Raw genomic sequence first — 18774 nt, 5'->3', positions numbered from 1 at the left:
ACATTGCCATTTTAGTTACGCCTCTTATCGTGAAATATGCCAACTTTTCCGAGCACCCGCGGGCTTGTTGTCCTAAATTGTTTACTTGGTGAGAGCCGTAAGCGCTCCCCATTTGTCCGGCCAACTAGTTAACGCCATTTTCGGCAAATCTACAAACAGTCACGTAAAAAGATACAACTTTACCACTCATACTTAGAAACATTGCGGAAAATACTGCGACTATGGCAATTATGATAATCATGATCACTATGAAGGATGATTTATACAAGGATTTTTTATAGCATCAATCGTACTTAGGGAAATAAACAAAGATAAAATTAAATCGATAAAATCCGACTCGGACGGGACCTGAACGAGTGTGTTAACCATTTAAAGAACGTTAAATTAAACAGATTTACGGTGGCATTTACATACATACATACATCATCATCAGCCCATTAACGTCCCCATTGCTGGGGCTCGGGCCTTCCCTATGGATGGGTGGGGAGATCGGGCCTTAAACCATCAGGCCCAGTGCGGATTGATGGTTATTAACGACTGCTAACGCAGCCGGGACCAACGGCTTAACGTGCCTTCCGAAGCACGGAGGAGCTCGAGATGAAAACTTATTTTTTTTGTGGTCACCCATCCAATGACCGGCTTTTGCGAAAGTTGCTTTACTTCAACAATCGCAGACCGAGCGCGTTAACCACCGAGCTCCTCATACATACATACATAAAAAGCCTAAATACGTCCCACTGCTGGGCACAGGCCTCCCCTCAATCAACCGGAGGGTACGGAGCATACTCCACCACGCTGCTCCAATGCGGGTTGGTGGAGATGATTTACGGCTAATAGCCGGGACCAACGGCTTAACGTGCCCTCCGAAGCACGGAATCATCTTACTTTTTCGGACAATCAGGTGATTCAAGCTTGAAAAGTCCTTACCAAACAAAGGATAGTCGAACAAAGTGATTTCGACAATGTCCCCATCGGGAATCGAACCCGGCCCTCAGATCGTGAGCCTAACGCTCTTACCACTAGACCACGGAGATAGTGGCATTTACATTCTGCCGTATTTATAAAATATTGTTCTAAATGACTACTCACTACGGTACTACACTTTGAAACCATGTCACATTAACTTTTTTGACAAATTAAACCGTAAGGGCCATTAAATGTCAAACATGATAGTGCGACAGGGTTCCTAAAGTGGGTAAGATGATATTGCTCATGACTGTACTCACCGTACCATTATTTCGTTCTCGGCTGGCACTTTCAAAAAAAGCCCAAATATGGCCCTCATGAGGGTCGAATAGCGCCTCAATAGTAACCCTGACACCAGGTTTTATGAGGTCGGTAGTTTATCTTACAATCCTGCTACACTCTGACTGAACGTTTTCAAAGGCCCCAAAGCGACCTTACCATGTCCGGGGCCTTTAGCGGCTCAATAATAACCCTGATAGAAACCGTAACAACTCAAACGTTAGAAAAAGGTAATAAAAAAAACACGCCAGTAAGGCCGTCAGTGTATATTTACATTTTTGTAACATACAAAATATTTCACATAATACTCAACAATATAAAGACTTTCCTATTCAGGTGACAACAATTTAAAAAATGTAATACATATAATAATGTTACATATATTATTTATCTATTATAATAACCTAATGTTATAATTATGATTAAGTGATTATGGTGTACAAGAAGTAGGTATAAAGCCGCCAAATATAAAAAAAATATAAGTAGGTAGGTACAGTCATGAGCAATATCATGTACCCACTTTAGAACCCTGTCGCACTATCATGTTTGACATTTAATGACCCTTACGGTTTAATTTGTCAGAAAAGTTAATGTGACATGGTTTCAAAGTGTATACATATTAGTACTCGTGATCGTACATTGACTCAATAAAATGCAAAAAAAGTATATAACATAATTGGTATTGATATGACAAAATAAAATACACAGTGATCCCTACTTCCCTACTGATATAATAAATGCGAAAGTAGCACTGTCTCTCTGTTACCCTTTCACTCCAAAACTACTGAACCGATTTTAATTAAAATCGGTTTTAATCGATTTTAATTAAATTTGGTACAGAGTAAGCGGAAAGCGTGGGTGGTAAGCTAGGTATACAGGGTGTTAGTGAAGTCGTAACGAATACTGAAGGGGACGATTCAGACCATGATTATGAGTTAATACGTATCAAGTGGAATTTTCCCTCGCAAAATTCATGACTATTTTTGTGTTCATTTAAATTATTTTCAATTCCACTTGACATCATGGTCTGAATCAACCCTCAAAGCTTTCGTTACGACGTCAGTAACATCCTGTATATAGAACTGGGAGCGAAAAAAAATAGTATTTACTGACTACTTTTTTAAATTGTTTTCTTGTGCTCTGATATATCTACCTAAAGGCTAGGTAATAATGCTCTTTTTTTTTCTTTTTACTGCAGGAACGTATCCTAATATATCCGGGAACGGCACATTACGGTAGGTATTTAATGTAGTTACCTATGGTAGAAGTGACTGTATAGTCATGAGCAATATCATGTACACACTTTAGAACCCTGTCGCACTATCATATTTGACATTTAATGAGACTTATAGTCTAACTTGTCAAAAAAGTTAATGTGGCATGGTATCAAAGTGTATACATATTAGTACTCGTGACCGTACTACACGTACCTAATTGAGGCACTAGTATAATAGACCTATGAAACTTAAAATTCAGTTTTGCTCGCTGAATTGACACAATTACAAACCTATTTCTAATAATATCTATGATACAATTTTCGTTCTTTATGCAACGTCATAGGTACCTACATATGAATTAAATATTGCAAAATTCTAACAAATACATTTTATGTCCACTGTCCGTAGGTAAATAAAACAATAAGTACTATCATCACAAGATGTTACTAGTCAAATGGTCCACTTCAACAATATATCCTCACTCTAAATTTTAGATATATATTCATCATCACTAATTTAAGAGCCACGCTCTTGTCGGTGTAGCATTCTTCATTCTTGTCTATCAAAGAAAAATTCCTTCACTTCCTTATAAGACACGACGTTCGCCTTCTCTTTAATCTGTTCCATGTAAGCTCTTCTTGGTCTTCCCCTTCCTTCCTTATATATATATTACCTACTCCATTCATGTTACCGTCTACGTAACATAACAATAGTTAATTTTAACATCAATGTCTTAAACTGCTCATTGGACTCGCGATCTAAGTCCGGATTCACGATCCGGGTTCTATTCCTGATGGGGACACTGTCTAAAATCACTATGTGAGATTGTCTTTTATTTGGCTAAGGCTGATTCACCTGGTTATCAGAAAAAGTAAGATGATTTCGTGCTCGTGAAGGCACGTTAAGCCGTTGGTTACTAGCCCAATTGCCTCCACCAGCCCGCCATGGGGCAGCGAGTTGGAATATGTTCTATACCTCCTCCGTGTGACTGAAGGGAGGCCAACACGAAAAGGCAAAATTACTTGTAAGTAAGTAATTGAAACAAAAAAAGACATTTTGGAAGCCACTACAAAAACGAACACAAATAACACTTACTTAATAATTATAATAAGAAATATTACACTGAATAACGCTTTGACGTTTATGACTAATACTAGAGACTGTAACACAGATATTTTTCACTTAAAATTGCTCTCAAAACCACTATTAATTATACATTAAATTCTGAAAAATAATAAACCTTTTAATTTACTTAATTTTATTTTTTTCATCTGGGCTTGTAGGGTGCTCTAAAATCATTTTCTTTTTCGGATAAAGTGCCCGGTAAATGCAAACACAACGCAAACACAAACAAAAACGAAATTATAAGTACTAAAGCAATGCAATAAGAACTGTGGATGTTAATCTCACTACGTTCTAATCGTTTAATTTCACCTTTGTTTGGTTAAAGCATTGCCCAGAGAATATAAAATTATTCGATTAATATCGTTCACAATTCATAACTTCTGTAAACAAACACGAGCGGCCGAAGTAAATTCTGACCGAGTATACAGTGATTGCCATCTGATGCAAATATACAACGCTTATTGCTCACAAACACAACATAGATGACAAGTACAAAAAAGATACTTATTTTATTAATATATAATAAGTCACTTCAAAAGAAAATAGAGGAAAGCTGTCAGATATCGCACACGCATTCATTGTGAATTAGTGCATCATTACACATAACATGACAATCATAAGCTCACGACTATATCCCAATTGGAATAGTCAGAGGTACATAAGTCACAAGATGAACTAAGTACCCACACATCACCAAGCTTTATGTGAGTGTTGTGAGTGCATAATTGACGTTAACAATGTGATTCAACTGCCTTCTTTCAGATAGGCTCTTTCAAACTTTGTACAATAATTCGATTTAACTATACCTACTCACATTGGACGTGTGCAGGTAGGTATATTGTATATTCTATTGCATAGGGCTAGGGTATATAATTTATACCGTCGCATTATAGTGAAAACCACATAAAACCGTTCCAAAAAATCACATTCGAATGTCATTTTTGTAGCCTTAACCTCGCAATAGGTACGCGGTTTTCAGTCCAGGTAAAACAATGTAGTCCCAATTTTAACAGAAATCGTGGCTATGTTGGTTAAAATATTACGTCAGAATGTGTACGGTCAAGAGTACTAATATGTATACACTTTGAAACCATGTCACATTAACTTATATAACAAATTAAACGGTAAGTTTCATTAAATGTCAAATATGATAGTGCGAGAGGGTATTAAAGTGAGTACATGATATTGCTCATGACTGTACATGCATCTTTTAAAAAATCTGATTTATTCGGTTTTCTCTATAAGGCGAACTACGAATACAATATACCTACAATGAGTGCACAAAAATAGTATACAACTATAATTATTATGGCATTATTAGGGCAAGTGGTACATTTATGTTAGGGCATTATCTTTACACATTCGACTCCTCATTTTACTTTCTAATTTCTAGATGTTTAGTAATACTGGAAATTTGGCACAATAAGAAGTGAAATGAAAAATATTTGATTTATTAAGTCTGGTTCAAAGTACAAGGTGAAGGATCTGCTTTAGACCATTATGAAGTAATTTATTCATGTATAGTACCTCTAGTCATTGCACTAACGTAAGTGTGAAGGCTTCTTGTTCTCTCATACGGGTTGTGAGGTCAATGACCTCATCAAGACGCTTATTAGGGCTGTGACGGCAAGTGGTTACTTATGTTAGGGTTGTGCCCGTAACTAATGAAATACGTACCCTGAAGTCACTTTCCATTTCCTACCTATAAGCGATTGACATTATTATGATATGTTACGCTGTGTGATGCTTTGTAGCCAGACCATAAAATAATTTTAAATATTTACTATACATACTTATAAGTAATATTTATTTTACGATCTAATACTAGAAAGTGCTAATAAATACTTGAAATAATAGGTACTAGAAAATGGACACATCGCATGTTATTTACTTCGCCATTTAAAAAAATGATAAATTAGATTTAAAAGATGTGTTGCTGTTGCAGTTTCTTGTCATTTCTTCTCCTCAGCTATAACACCTTGCGAAATGACGTAAATTTAAAAATGTTACATTGACCGTCAACAAGTTTATCCATGATAATTACGTTGAATAAATGATTTTGATTTCTGAATACTATACTTATTCCTAGTTAATATCAGTACTTACTACTGAAACACTTCAATATTTAATACATTAGCCACGTTAGCAAAGATTCTGGAAATATGTTTATGACGTCATAAAAACTAATTTTTTTGATACAAACTCTAAATGGCGCTGTGCAATGTTGCCTTTACTTAACCTTTTAATTTATTAGGTAAAAAGCATTAAAATTTGCATAATTCTTTTTACCTATTTATTTTCACCTCCCATTACAAGTATATAGTGGCTGCAAGTTGTCTTTGATTGCTTGTGGCTCTGCCCACCCCATTAGGGATTACGGGCGTGAGTTTATGTATGTATGTATTACAAGTATATTGTACGGTCACGAGCATTAATATGTATACACTTTGGTACCATGTCACATTAACTTTTTTGACAAATGGAACTGTACGTCTCACTAAATGTCAAATATGTTAGTGCGACAGAGTCCTAAAGTGGGTACATTATAATTGCTCATGACTGTACGTAGTTGCCATCTACCCTATATTCAATCAAATGGTCAAAGAGGGCCTTTTCAGACAACGTTCCCTAAAAAAAAAAATTGAATGCGCTGTATACCTTTAACGTGAGAATTACCTATTATCTCATTTCTCGTATATGTCGTGGCCAGATCTTAGAATTGATCATTTCATGATGTGCTCGATCATTTCATGAAATGGTCATATTTCATGAAATAGACAATTTAAGTTGGCCATATCGTTGAAACGTCAATGTTTAATGATATTTGTTTTTCAGCTACGTCAACTGACAATTAAGCGGTTAACTAACGAATTAATCTATTATTAGAGACATTAAATGAAATACAACCAACGTAAACTGAGTAGGTTTAGGCGCAAAAGACCAATTGCATCATTTCAAAATGGCTTACCTATCAAAAAATGGTAAATTCGCAAAGTGGCTAGGCCATTCAAATAAATGTGTAGAAATAAAGAATATTTTTTATAAGGAGTACATTTACGACAGTCAGTAAAAATAGACTGACAGATCCATTAGGTTTCTTAAGATACTTAAGTTTCAAATGTTTTACAATAAAATAATGCTGCCGTGAAATTCAAATTATTATGAATAATAATAGTATACAATCTTCATAATAAATAAATAAGAAATAAATTATCATTATGATTTGATTTTGCTTACTTTTCTAAATAAATAAAAAAAAACACTATCAAAACAACCTAACTTTTACATGTTCAACATGATAGTTATTGCTTTACTTAATTGTTTATATATAATTTTTAATAAGTATAATATCTTTTATTTAGTATTATCTTTTATTTTTATTTAGTAATACTTTTGCTACTACGTCAATAAAATTATTGTTTTTTAATACTTTATTGGAATTGAATTGAGCTTAGTTTTATTTAGGCGTTAAGGTTCTACTTAAAATATCTGATGATCAAATGCCGGTATTTAGATTTAGGCGCATTAGGGCTAATTCTCATTTAAAATGGACACCTTATAAATACCTTCTACTACGGACAAGGCAAAATGTAAAATGAAATGAAGAATTTAAGACAGTACTGAATGGTAGGTAGAATTAAACGATACGCAAAGGTGTGTGAAAGAGAGAGAGAGACGAGTGAGTGAGTGAGAAGAGAGAATTGCGGAATGACAGGGAAATGGCGGACGGTTGTTTAAATAAGAGAAAACGTAAAAAAAATTATTAAACTTGTAAAATAAACAAAGGTGAAGAAAGAATAATCGTTCCCTTCATGCCCTATCCCACAATTTTTACCACCTTCTACATACTTATAAGTTATAAGTATGAAATTTTGTTACTAAGTGTGTTTTTCTTCATTTCATTTTACATTTCACTTGTCCGTACACGGCATTACATTTCAAGATTTATTTTGGATCCCTGATATCGGGGAGCACGATTCGACTATTGAAAGGCGTTCGTGATATACCTATATATACATTTTTTGGAACTAACGAACACGTTTTGATAGTCGAATCAGTCTTATGGATCTAGTTATCAGCTTTTCATATAAATTTGAAATCCGAAATAAGGTATTTCTGGGCCTTTAAACACCTGCACAAATAATCGTCATTATCAAATATAATGGTCCCGATTCCTGCAGACACCTCCTAATTTTACTTTCAGTTATACCTGCCATTTTCTTATCCACCGAAAGGGACGGATGACTGACAGCTCTTAATTTTAGGAAGAATGAGTAAATGAATGGATAACCCGGGCGAATCAAAAAGGCATCTCGCTGGTATGCAAACCGTTTGATATGGTGCTGTCAACATAATTCTGTCGGGTTATTGGCCAGTGTTAAATTTTAGACGGTTGTTTTAGATTTGTGTTCCATAAATTTTATGCTTGTCGAATACCCGTCCCTTTCCTTTTCGGCGAATAAGAAAATGACAGATATAACTTAAAATAAAATTAGATGGTGTTTACAGGAATTAGCACCAATGCCTACTTAAGTACTAAGTTTGGACATAAATAGATTTAGTTATGAGCAAGGGCGATCGGCTTTTGTTTATATGGTCAAAATGCTCCCTTATTTATCAAGTCTGCCTTAAAAACTCGTTGGATCCATGACTTACAGTGCTCGGTATAAAGGGGGTTCCACCATTCCCTGAAATTCTTGTACTGACTAAAAGTTTCAACCTTTTGCTTATCGTTTAACGCCTGGCACACTGTGCAGACATTCTCAAAGGTTGCATCGTGATATGTGTAGTAATTCTTCCACCTGAAGTACTGCTGGTAGAGCTTCTCAGACTTCATCAGCCGATACATGAGCCCTGCCACTGCCTCAGGTTTAGAAGCACGGCCGTCTATGAAGGAACCAGGTGGCAGGAATCTGGAAAGGGAGAAAGAAATAGCTACATTTCCACAGATATCTTTTTATCCGGCTGAGTAGAGACTGCCGTCCGAGAGAAAACGATAAGTTACGTAAATAAAAAAAACAACAAAACACATAATATTTTGTCATAGTTTTCCGTACGTGATTACGCGAGTATTTCAATTCTCTCAAGGTGTTATTATTGGATTGTCGTCGGAATGTAAGGGGCATTTGGTCTTTTGAGAATAAAAGAAGTCAAGATAATGAGGGATTTTCCTTTTTTTTTATCCTAGCTGCTGGATAGATGGCGTTGAACGTAACGTTATATTTGGGCTTTTCTTTTTGAAATCTTAAAATGAAACGTACGTTTTGAAATCAAATAATGAATAAATAAAACAGAATCTTATTAAAATGTCCAGAGAGGATGAAAATAAGAAAAGAAGTCTTTGTCTCGTTCATTTATTTCCTAAATTAAATAAAAGTTTTTTTTCTATCATTGGCATCTTAGCAATGGCCCAGTAACTTGTTCTTGAGAACATTTTTTTTTAATTCTAAAAAAGAAAACCTCCCATCTACCTCCCATTAAAATATCCCTTTTTTATTTTATATCCTACATATATCCTCTCTGGAGCATACATACACATCTCTGGAGCATATGGTCATTCATTATGTTGACTTGACACATTATGTCGCCCACAAAGTACTAATTAATATGAACTTGTTGGATTAATTAAAAAATGCCGCTAACACAATATACATTATATATGGTCGGTTGTGCAACACGTAATAATATAATAATGGATTAAATATTGCTGCCAAAACATCGACAGTTTTACAATCGATAATGACTAATAATCCAGCACAGGCCTAAACCAATGATTGTCGAATTTGTTTACGAATTCATGTTTGGATCATAAATAATTATCACGAGCTCAACGGTGAAGGAAAACATCGTAAAGAAACACATTCCCAAGAAATGCATTTTTGGAGGAATGTGCCATATTCCCAATTGGGGTAGACAGAGGTAGGTAAGCACGTCCATCGCAAGACGAATTAACTAAAGTACCCAAGCTTCGTGGAACTTCATGTAAAAAAAGAAAATAAAAGAGAACGATGTTAGGTTCGGTGTTGAGATAAAAATAAAATAAGTGTATCATAAAAAATAAAAAAATATACATACTTACCTAGATAAATTGGCTCCAGCGTAAACAATAGGAACAAGGTTGTGTTGTAAACTCGTCAGCAATTTCTCCGTAACATAGTCCTTATTAAATGAGTTCTCCAAAGACATGTAAAAATGGTATTTTTTTTCGAGCAGCGCATTGCATTCGGATTGTTGAGATCTTGGACATTTTAAAATCCCACAGTCACCGTAGATGTCCAGTTTTAAGCCATATGCCAGTAGAGCTCTTCGAAGCTTATGTACAAATTCTTCTCGTCGGCTGCTGCTAGAGCAATGAGACACAAACCAGGCAGCCGCTTTGCTTTTATTCCGCAACTTGCTGGCCAGTTCCTCGTCTATCTCTTCCATGTTTCCAACCCATTCCATATTCAACTTCGGTCCCACAACGTCTCCTGTCTTATTCCTTATTAAAATATAAGGATAAATAATATCAGAATCCAGTCTGTACGTTGCAGTCCAATTGAAAAATCCGTCAAATATTTGATTACAGACGGGGTAGTTATCAGCTGATTCTGTGTTGAAGTAAATATATTTCTGGTGGGGCGACCTCTCTTTGGGCAAGTCTTTTAGGGTTAAGGACTGTATGTTTCGTCCATTAAAGGCTAGAGCATCAAACCTGCTGAGGTCGCCGCCGAAGAAATGTCTGTCATCAGTGACGTAACAGTTGACCATCGAACAGTTGTTAGTAACGAATCCGCGCTGTCCCTTGCCCAAGTAGTAGAACGGGGCGTAGTCTGCGGGAGTCCACAGCAGAATGTATTTAAGGTCTTTAGGCAGATGCGTCTTCTTCCGATAAACAAACGCGTACCTTGAATCCTGGGCGATATTTTGAAGCGCTTCATCTGTGAGGTTTTTATCGTACAACAAGTCATTTTCGGTAGGTTGTTGCGTCCAGAACACGTAGGTGCAAGTGAATATTGATAGAAGTATGAACAACTTAAGAGAAGGAGTTGGTCTCAGGAGCTGTTTGAGACTAGTGCCCCGAATGAAACATCGAGGCATCTTATAGGCTTCATGTTCAGGTAACGAGAGCGTGATTCAACTTCAGCAAACATTGGAACGATTATTGTTTGGGAGTGACGGTTGATTTCGGCTGCTCAACGGATGTAACCTGAAAATTAAAATTTAACTTGTTAGTATAGTGAAACTTAGCTAGTAACATGTTAATGATGTATCTCCTGTATCTCTGAGGAGCTCGGTGGCGCAGCAGTAAACGCGCTCGGCCTGCGATTGTTGAAGTTAAGCAACTTTCGCAAAGGCCGGTCATAGGATGGGTGAACACAAAAAAAAGTTCATCTCGAGCTCTTCCGTGCTTCGGAAGGCACGTTAAGCCGTTGGTCCCGGTTGCATTAGCAGTCGTTAATAACCATCAATCCGCACTGGGCCCGCGTGATGGTTTAAGGCCCGATCTCCCTATCCATCCATAGGGAAGGCCCGTGCCCCAGCAGTGGGAACGTTAATGGGCTGATGATGATGATGATGATGTATCTCCGCTCAACTAGTGGTATATAGTTGCGGTCCAAAATTGTAAATTACTAGAGCAATAAATAAATGTTATCCCATTTAAACTAACCATAATCCATAATGCTTAGGGAAACTTACAACGAAAAAATAATCATAATTATAAATTAAGTACATAGAATCAATAACATATTATTTTGCGAGACTGCCGACGATAATCTACATTTAAACGATAGAGGTTATTTTCATTTTATTCTTTATATTTTTTTATTTTATTATCTGTGGAGGGTTTTTGTAATATGTCACACTGTGACATAATCACCTCAATTCACATCGCATATTATATTCGGATTATCAAATAGAATATAAATCCCTACGTTTTGCAGGTTATTTTTTGATTGTAAGTACATTAATCTTTTACAGTTTTATTTGAGCTAGCTTCTTTGGTCATTCTTAGACATCCATGTAAGCATTTCATTCGGGTATTATTTTTAACCTCATATAATATCATATATTTTATTTACTTTCTAATGTGTGGGTTGTGAGATCAATGACCGACCTCATTTCAGTATTATGCCGCCATAAGCCCATGACGTGGCTCATGTAATGACTACCTACTTCTTCTATCGTGTGGGTTGTGAGGTGGATCACCAGCCTCAGCAACCCTGGTGTCAGGATTATTATTGAGCCGCCAAAGACTTCTGACATGGCTCATGTAACGATTACTCACTTACATCAGTAAGTAGTAACTGGGACCAACGGCTTAGCGCGCCTTCCGAAGCACGGATCATCTTACTTTCGGACAATCAGGTGATCAGCCTGTAACCTAACCAAACTAGGGATCACACAGTGATTTTTGTGATGTGTCCCCACCGGGATTCGAGCCCGAGACCTCCGGAGCGTGAGCCCAACGGTCAACTACTGGACCACAGTTTCCCTCATTCGGCGCTTACCGTACCGACCCACTAGGGTCGATTAATTCTTTCAAATGTGATGCCAGACGACGCCCTGAACCGAGGTTCGCACCCAACTGGGCAAATCTACAATAAGTCACATCAAAAAGAAACGTTAAACGTGTTTTCGTTAACTAACATAAGTTCACGACTATATTCCAATTGGGGTAGTCAGAGGTACATCCATCGCTAGATTAATTATCTACCCGTTAACTATTACAGGTGCAACTTCTTACTCGACCAACATTAATCTGAAGCGAAATGGCCTTAAAATGTATTCACGATGCTGATCCTTATTGCACACTTACAATGAACCAATATGGCAACCAGTTTATATAATGGAGAACCAATTAAGTACAAGATCCAATCCTGAATTATAAAAAAAAAATTTGGTAAAATACCTGCCTAAGTAAATGATCACAATGCAATACGAAACGCATTATTAAAACCGACAGAATAAAACAAAACAAACGGCGCCATTATTGCTACATAGCAATCTCTTCCAGGTGACATTTTGTATCAGGAGTGTATCACAAACATGAATCTTGATTTGTACAATGGTCCTCGGATTCTAAATGAGTATGATCCCGACCCAGAATGTCAGAAAAATCCAGACTGTTACGCAAGAAGTTGCCAGGGTCAGGGCCAAGAAGAATTGCCAGCAGGATATTGCCATGAGAAGTTCGAGCCAGAGAAACACCGCGACAGACTTTTTGACAGACATACCGATGATTCTGATAGAGAAAGGGTGAATTTACATTTATATATTCGGTCAAAGATAAATAACATAGTCAGTTCTATTAAAGAAAAATGTGTTGTTACATAACAGAGCATGACCCGACGTAGAACTAAAGGCATATCCACACAGCACATAATAACGGATTCTTACCGCGTTTAAATCAGGGATATGACCGCAACCGCGATAGTAACCACGTAAACTTAAAACAATGTATATCTATCCACACAGCGTTGGTGCGTCAGGTCTTCTATGATTGATAAAGTTCAATAATAACGAAAAAATAAACTATCAATCAATAATACTTTATTGTACAACGACATATACAAAGGACATAAACATACGAATAAAAACATAAGCACAATAGGTGGCCTTATTGCTAAACAGCAAAAAAAATCTTCTCATACATAACATAAGCAGACTATTACGTCCCATTGCTGGGCGCAAACCTCCCCTCAATCGACCAGAGGATAGCGCATACTCTACCACGCTGCTCCACTGTGGTTTGATGGAAGCGTTTGGACTGGTACCCCTGGACCAACATCTTACCTGGCCTCCCCAAGCCCGGTTTTTACTTTTTCCGACAATGTGGTGATTCAGCCTGGAATGTGAGATGCTCATAAAGTGATTTTGGACAATCTCCCTATCGGGAATCGCACCCTGGCCTCCAGATCGTGAGCCCTATGCTGTAACCACTAGATCACAGAAGTGGTTGGAAGAGAAATAGAAAAAACGGACAAGCATGGTGCCTAAAGCAAAGTAGTGGTTATATTTAATCGAGCTTAAACACGGAACAGATCTTTTAATATCTTTTTGTGTTATTATTTCTTTATTTTTTATCTCGTGCTCAGCGGTGAAGGAAAACATCGTGAGGAAACCCATTCCCGAGAAATGCATTTTCGGAGGTATGTGACTTAACCTGTATTGAGCTGGTTTTCCCTTCGCGGGTTGGTAGGTCAGACAGGCAGTAGTTTCTGTAAAAAACCGGACCTGACAAATCTTCAGGTTAGGTAAGCGGACCCTGTGAATAACGGAATGAACGAAGATGATGCTGATTTCTTTATTTTAAAATTACTTATACAAATTTTGTTACAGAACATAACATAACATCACGCTTATATCCCCGGAGGGATAGGCAGAGGTGTAAAGTAGGTATATACACTCACTCCTCACCAGTTGTTTAAGTCTCTGTATTAGGGGGCGAGCCTGAATAATATGGCTCTCTAGCTTGTCCCGAGGCGCGGGACACCGTGATGTTGACTAAGTAGTGTGCGTTGCAATAAGATGTTCCATATAAAGTACGAGTATCCGCAGTTCCTCCTTGAGCCATAGAGGCAGCAAATCAGCTCGCGACACCAAACACTTCAGAACCCCGATACCGACCCCGCCGGCGTGGTCGACGATTTCCCTCAATCAGCGCTTATCGCTATCGACCCACTAGAGTCGATTAATTCTTTCAAATATTTTTCCTCTCAGACGACGCCCTGAGCCGAGTTATGCACCCAACTGGGCACCCTCAGGCCTGTTGTTTTAAATGTTCTACCGGGTGAGAGCCTTCAGCGCTCCCCATTTGTCCGGCCAAGTAGTTAATGCTTTGTGTGTGCCAAATCTACGGAAAGTCATGTCAAAAAATACTTATGAACTGTTGAAGATGAGACGATGCTGTTTCGGTGTCGAGGATAACTATATAATAAGATCTTTTTAATGTTTGTATGCTGAAGTAGGAGCGAAAAAAGAAACAAAAATGTCTGCTACCTATTTATTATTCTTTGGTTTTGGTTTCGTATAAAAACATTAACTGTTTGGCGCGTCCCTGCCGCTGGAGTGGGCACCTCTTACTTCAATAGGCCGGAGTGAGATGGTGGCTGAGCTCGGATAGGGACCCAGACCTACGAGATATAACGTAGAAGCCTTGCCCAGGGACACGGGTGAAGACCTCAACGGTTGCAGAGGCGGAGATGGGAGCCACATGAACTGTAACCTGGAACCTGACAGAGGGCAGTAGTAACTGTCAGTACTATTCAGAGGCGGACGACAGGAGTTCTAGTACGGCTTTGAAATAGATTACCCTGGGCGCCATCCCACTCGCGTTACACAGAGTATTGCGGGGCGGAAGGCAAGAGGGCAACCACTGCTCTATTTTTCCCTAAAAAAGTAGCATAAAATGCTTCGCTCTTAAATTAGTAATGATCTATCCTCCTACGAGGCATATTGTAAAAACAGACAGACTGTTTATTCATTATTACATCGTAAGACTCCAATAAGACTCTGTGTCAAAAGTCGTTGCTAGTTGCTAGATATCATCCTGACAGATTAGAATCTTTATTCAGTTTTAATAAAACTTAAAAGCAGGTTAGAAGCGCTCAAACTGCGCCACGCTGCTCTGCGGTGTAAGACTTTTTTTGATGTGACGTTATTTTAGACTTACCGCATTTGGCATTCACTACTTAGCCGGACAAATGGGGAGTGCTGAGGGCTAAGAAACCACTTCCATAAGTCCACCTGTCTCCTCCCTGGCCATACACAAGGTTAATAAGAAAAGAAAGAAAAATATTGATTTTGTTTTTTCCTGTCTTTGCATAACGTCAATTTTACTGCTATAATGACATAATCAGTTTTTCTATTTAAAAATATACAATGTGATTTTTTGATATCTACTTTTTTATAAAATCATTGGTAATGTAACCGGTTTATGTTTGGACAAAATTTTCAGTAACATTTATTGACACTTTTAAAATTATTCGCATTCAGATTATTTAAGCGAAGACTAAGCAAATTGATTTTGTAAAGTATATAGGTAGCTAAACTTTGAAGATGAAGGCTGGGACAAGCGACAAACCTCGTCTTCGAGCGCCATGCCTGGAACATCCAGACTGTCGCAAGAGCCCTGATTGTTACAACAGGCCCATCTGCGAGAGAGGCCCTCCGAAGCTACCCGAAGGCATATGCGAAGACAAATTTGAACCAGAGAAGTATCGCGACAGTCTGTACGATAAACACCCTGAAGATGAAATCGAAAGGGAAAAGTCGAAACTTGTGGCAAAGGTCAAAGACATGGTTCAAGATGCGAAGGAGAGGCTCGAAGAGGGAAAAGATGAGATGAAAAAAATGAAATATGTCTGTGAATGCGGCCTATGGCGTCCATTCGATGCTATATACTACCGCCATACCACTTTCTTTAATGTTATGAAGTGTTGTGTGCCGTTTTGGTACCTGTTAGCGGTACTTATCAATATTTTAGTGTTTCTGTCCCTATTCTAAATCATTAGTGGGTGTTTTTTCCATTACACTCTTTTTGATGTTTTTGTTAATGTAATAACTTGTGGAATATATTATGTATACTTAACCTAATGTGAAATATTTCTTGTCTTCTTTTTAATTTATTAAGAATGGCCCGCGTTTAAAGATAACCTATGATAATTACTGATAGAGCTGAAGAGCGCAACGGTTGCAGAGGCGGAGATGGGAGCCGTCGGTACGGCAATGCAGGACGGATGGGGCAAGTCACAGGGACTGTAGCTGGCTTTGAAATAGTCTACTCTGGGCGCCATCCCAATCACGTCAGACAGAGTACTGCGGGGCGGACGGCAAGAGACAAGACCGTGGCTCTTAAATTAGAATTCAAAAATTCAAAAGAATTCAAAATTCAAAAATATTTATTTTTCAAAATTGGCTTACAAAGTTAGCGCTTTTTGAACGTCAAAAAAATTAAATTACATATTATGTAACTAGCTGTAATACTACTACCACATCGGAATCTGTAACGCTGAGGGAAAGACGTGGCCAGAAAACTTCCCAGCACAGGGCCCTAGTCCTACTGTTTCATGTTTTCCTTTCTTTTCTTTTTTTCTTAAATCCAGTTTGTATTACATGATTTATAGACTTAAATACTTAAATAATTAGTGATGATAAACCATAGAGAAGGTAAAAACTTTAATATGTTAGCCAATTAGTTGTTTAAACATGTAAGTCAGTACGTATCAAAATAAATCCTATTAAGTTAATGTCTAAACGTCCGTCCAAAAATGTCCCTCTTGGATGGTTTAAAGTCTGCCGGGTTCGCCAGTTCAAGAGAATAATGATGATCAGGTTACCTAAGCTTGAAAATTAATGGTTTTGGAAGAAATAATGTTCTACTTGGTACATGTTGTAATGTTGGACGTAGCTCGCAAGTGTATTAAACTATACAGGATGTTAGTGATATCGTAACGTATACTGAGGGGAATGATTCAGACTTAATATGTAGTGGAATTTCCGTCGCAAAATTTTATTTTTGTTTTTTATTTATTTTTTTCAATTCTATACTTTTGCGATGGAAAATTCCATTTGATATCAACTCAGAATAATGAGCTGAATCATCCCTCTTAGTATATGTTACGATGTCACTTACGTACATCCCGTACAAATACGTACGTACAGGTAGCCATACAAGTAAAGTAAAGTAGAAAAGTAGTAGTAGTGTAGTAAAGTATGGAACGGAAAATGATTTAAAAAAACACAAACATTATCATGAATTTTCCGACAGGAAATTCCACTTGATATCAACTCAGAATCATGGTCTGAATCGTCCCTTTCAGTATTCGTTACGGTGTCACTAACACCAATGCCTACTTGTGTGGCTATCTGTATGTACTGGCACGGGGAGTAAGTGACATCGTAACCCTAAAATAAAATAAAAAAAATAAAACAAAGTATGCTGCACATAGAGTCCGGAAAGAGGTACAAGTGGACCTTTATTGGCGTGACGTGTGGTAGATTTGCCGCAAATGGCTTTAGCTACTTGGCTGGACAAATGGGGTGCATCAGGGATGCTCACCCGGTAGGAAAAGTGGACTGGAGCGTGGGATTTTATATGAAACTGCAAAATCCTGCGTTCCGACTCCGTTTCGCTTGTTGTCATTTCAAATAAAACTCATGATTCGTGTTGTTTTGTGCATTGTAATTTAATTAGATTATTTAGAAACTTAACGAAACTTTCTGTTTAAGTCAATTTTTATTGAACATTTTCCGCAAGAAAAATCTATTCACTACCAACTTGATTAGGTTAGTGCAAAATATACATATCGCTAGGAGCTCTCACCTGGTAGAAAACATACGAATAAAACCAAAATTTAGACAACGTAACCGCTAGGTGTTCTTGACCGCATTTTTAGGTTTACTTGACCTACATAGTACAAACAAAATGAGACATGGAGCACTAAAACCTACTAAAAAGAACCATTTTTGAAAGAGATTCGAATGCATTCAAGTGTAAATCATACATCCTTCTAACATAGGTATACTTTCACAATAAGCCCAATTAGCAATTTATACATCATAACCTCTTGTTGGAACTGACTTTAACGTTTGCGTTAATAAGCAAATCAGTCTTCACGAGAAGATTAGTGACAATGAAATGATGTTATTCGTGGACTATGAACATATAATTCCATTCAGAAAACACAGAAAACCAGTTGTTACTTAACAATTCCGTGTTATGTCGAAGATACGCACCTGTTGTCACTCTCTATCCCACATTATAACCCGTCCGTTTGATAAACACTTGGTGTTTGTAACCGGAAAACTGAAACGATGCACTTTAAAACTGGTCGCGTAAATCCGCACATGCGCGCAGCGGATCCGAATAGAATCCAATGTGAATCAAACGTTACTGAATGGAGGCTTGGAGCAAATTTCCAGAGATGTATTTATTGGGGAATAGCGCGTGTATTTTTAGCAGTGACTAGTGCGGTGACGGAAGATTGTGGGAGTTGGGTTTGGTGTATTTTTGTTGTGTTTTGAGCGCGCGGCGCGAGTGGTGTTTAACGCGCACGCTCTATGACTGGTCGCGTCGCTGTATAGACAAGGTCAGCGCTTCACTCGGACTCGAGAACTTAGTGACTCACCATTATACAAAAAAGAAGAATATAAAACTTCGGTTATTCATCAAACCACACTGGTTCACGTCTGTATGATAACT

General features: G+C 37.6%; 1 protein-coding gene and 1 long non-coding RNA gene across 4 annotated transcripts in view; one reads left to right on the top strand and one right to left on the bottom strand.

Annotated features, from left to right (window-relative positions):
* Positions 1-2602, top strand: part of LOC126375603 (uncharacterized) — a 7173-nt gene extending 4571 nt beyond the window's left edge. Inside the window, exon 2 of the long non-coding RNA XR_007567615.1 lies at positions 2444-2602. This is a non-coding gene — a long non-coding RNA (uncharacterized LOC126375603). The remainder of the gene's footprint in view (positions 1-2443) is intronic.
* LOC126375506 (alpha-(1,3)-fucosyltransferase C-like) overlaps positions 1-18774 on the bottom strand; it is a 20388-nt gene extending 1614 nt beyond the window's left edge. Inside the window, exons 1-3 of one of the 3 annotated variants that reach the window (XR_007567599.1) lie at positions 18309-18674; positions 9667-10776; positions 5265-8500 (exon numbers count right to left, since the gene is read on the bottom strand). Coding sequence is in view for 2 of the 3 variants with exons in the window: in XM_050022471.1 (XP_049878428.1) it covers positions 8185-8500; positions 9667-10667 (1317 nt within the window). In the remaining variant the exon portion in view is untranslated. Of the gene's footprint in view, positions 1-4731; positions 8501-9666; positions 10777-18308; positions 18675-18700 lie in introns of those variants that run through there. The other 2 variants (XM_050022471.1, XM_050022470.1) reach the window with 2 other exon arrangements.

The sequence above is a fragment of the Pectinophora gossypiella genome, chromosome 19, assembly GCF_024362695.1.
Source record: "Pectinophora gossypiella chromosome 19, ilPecGoss1.1, whole genome shotgun sequence".
Classification (NCBI taxonomy): Eukaryota; Metazoa; Arthropoda; class Insecta; order Lepidoptera; family Gelechiidae; genus Pectinophora; species Pectinophora gossypiella.
This window is presented reverse-complemented; position numbering and strand designations above follow the sequence as displayed.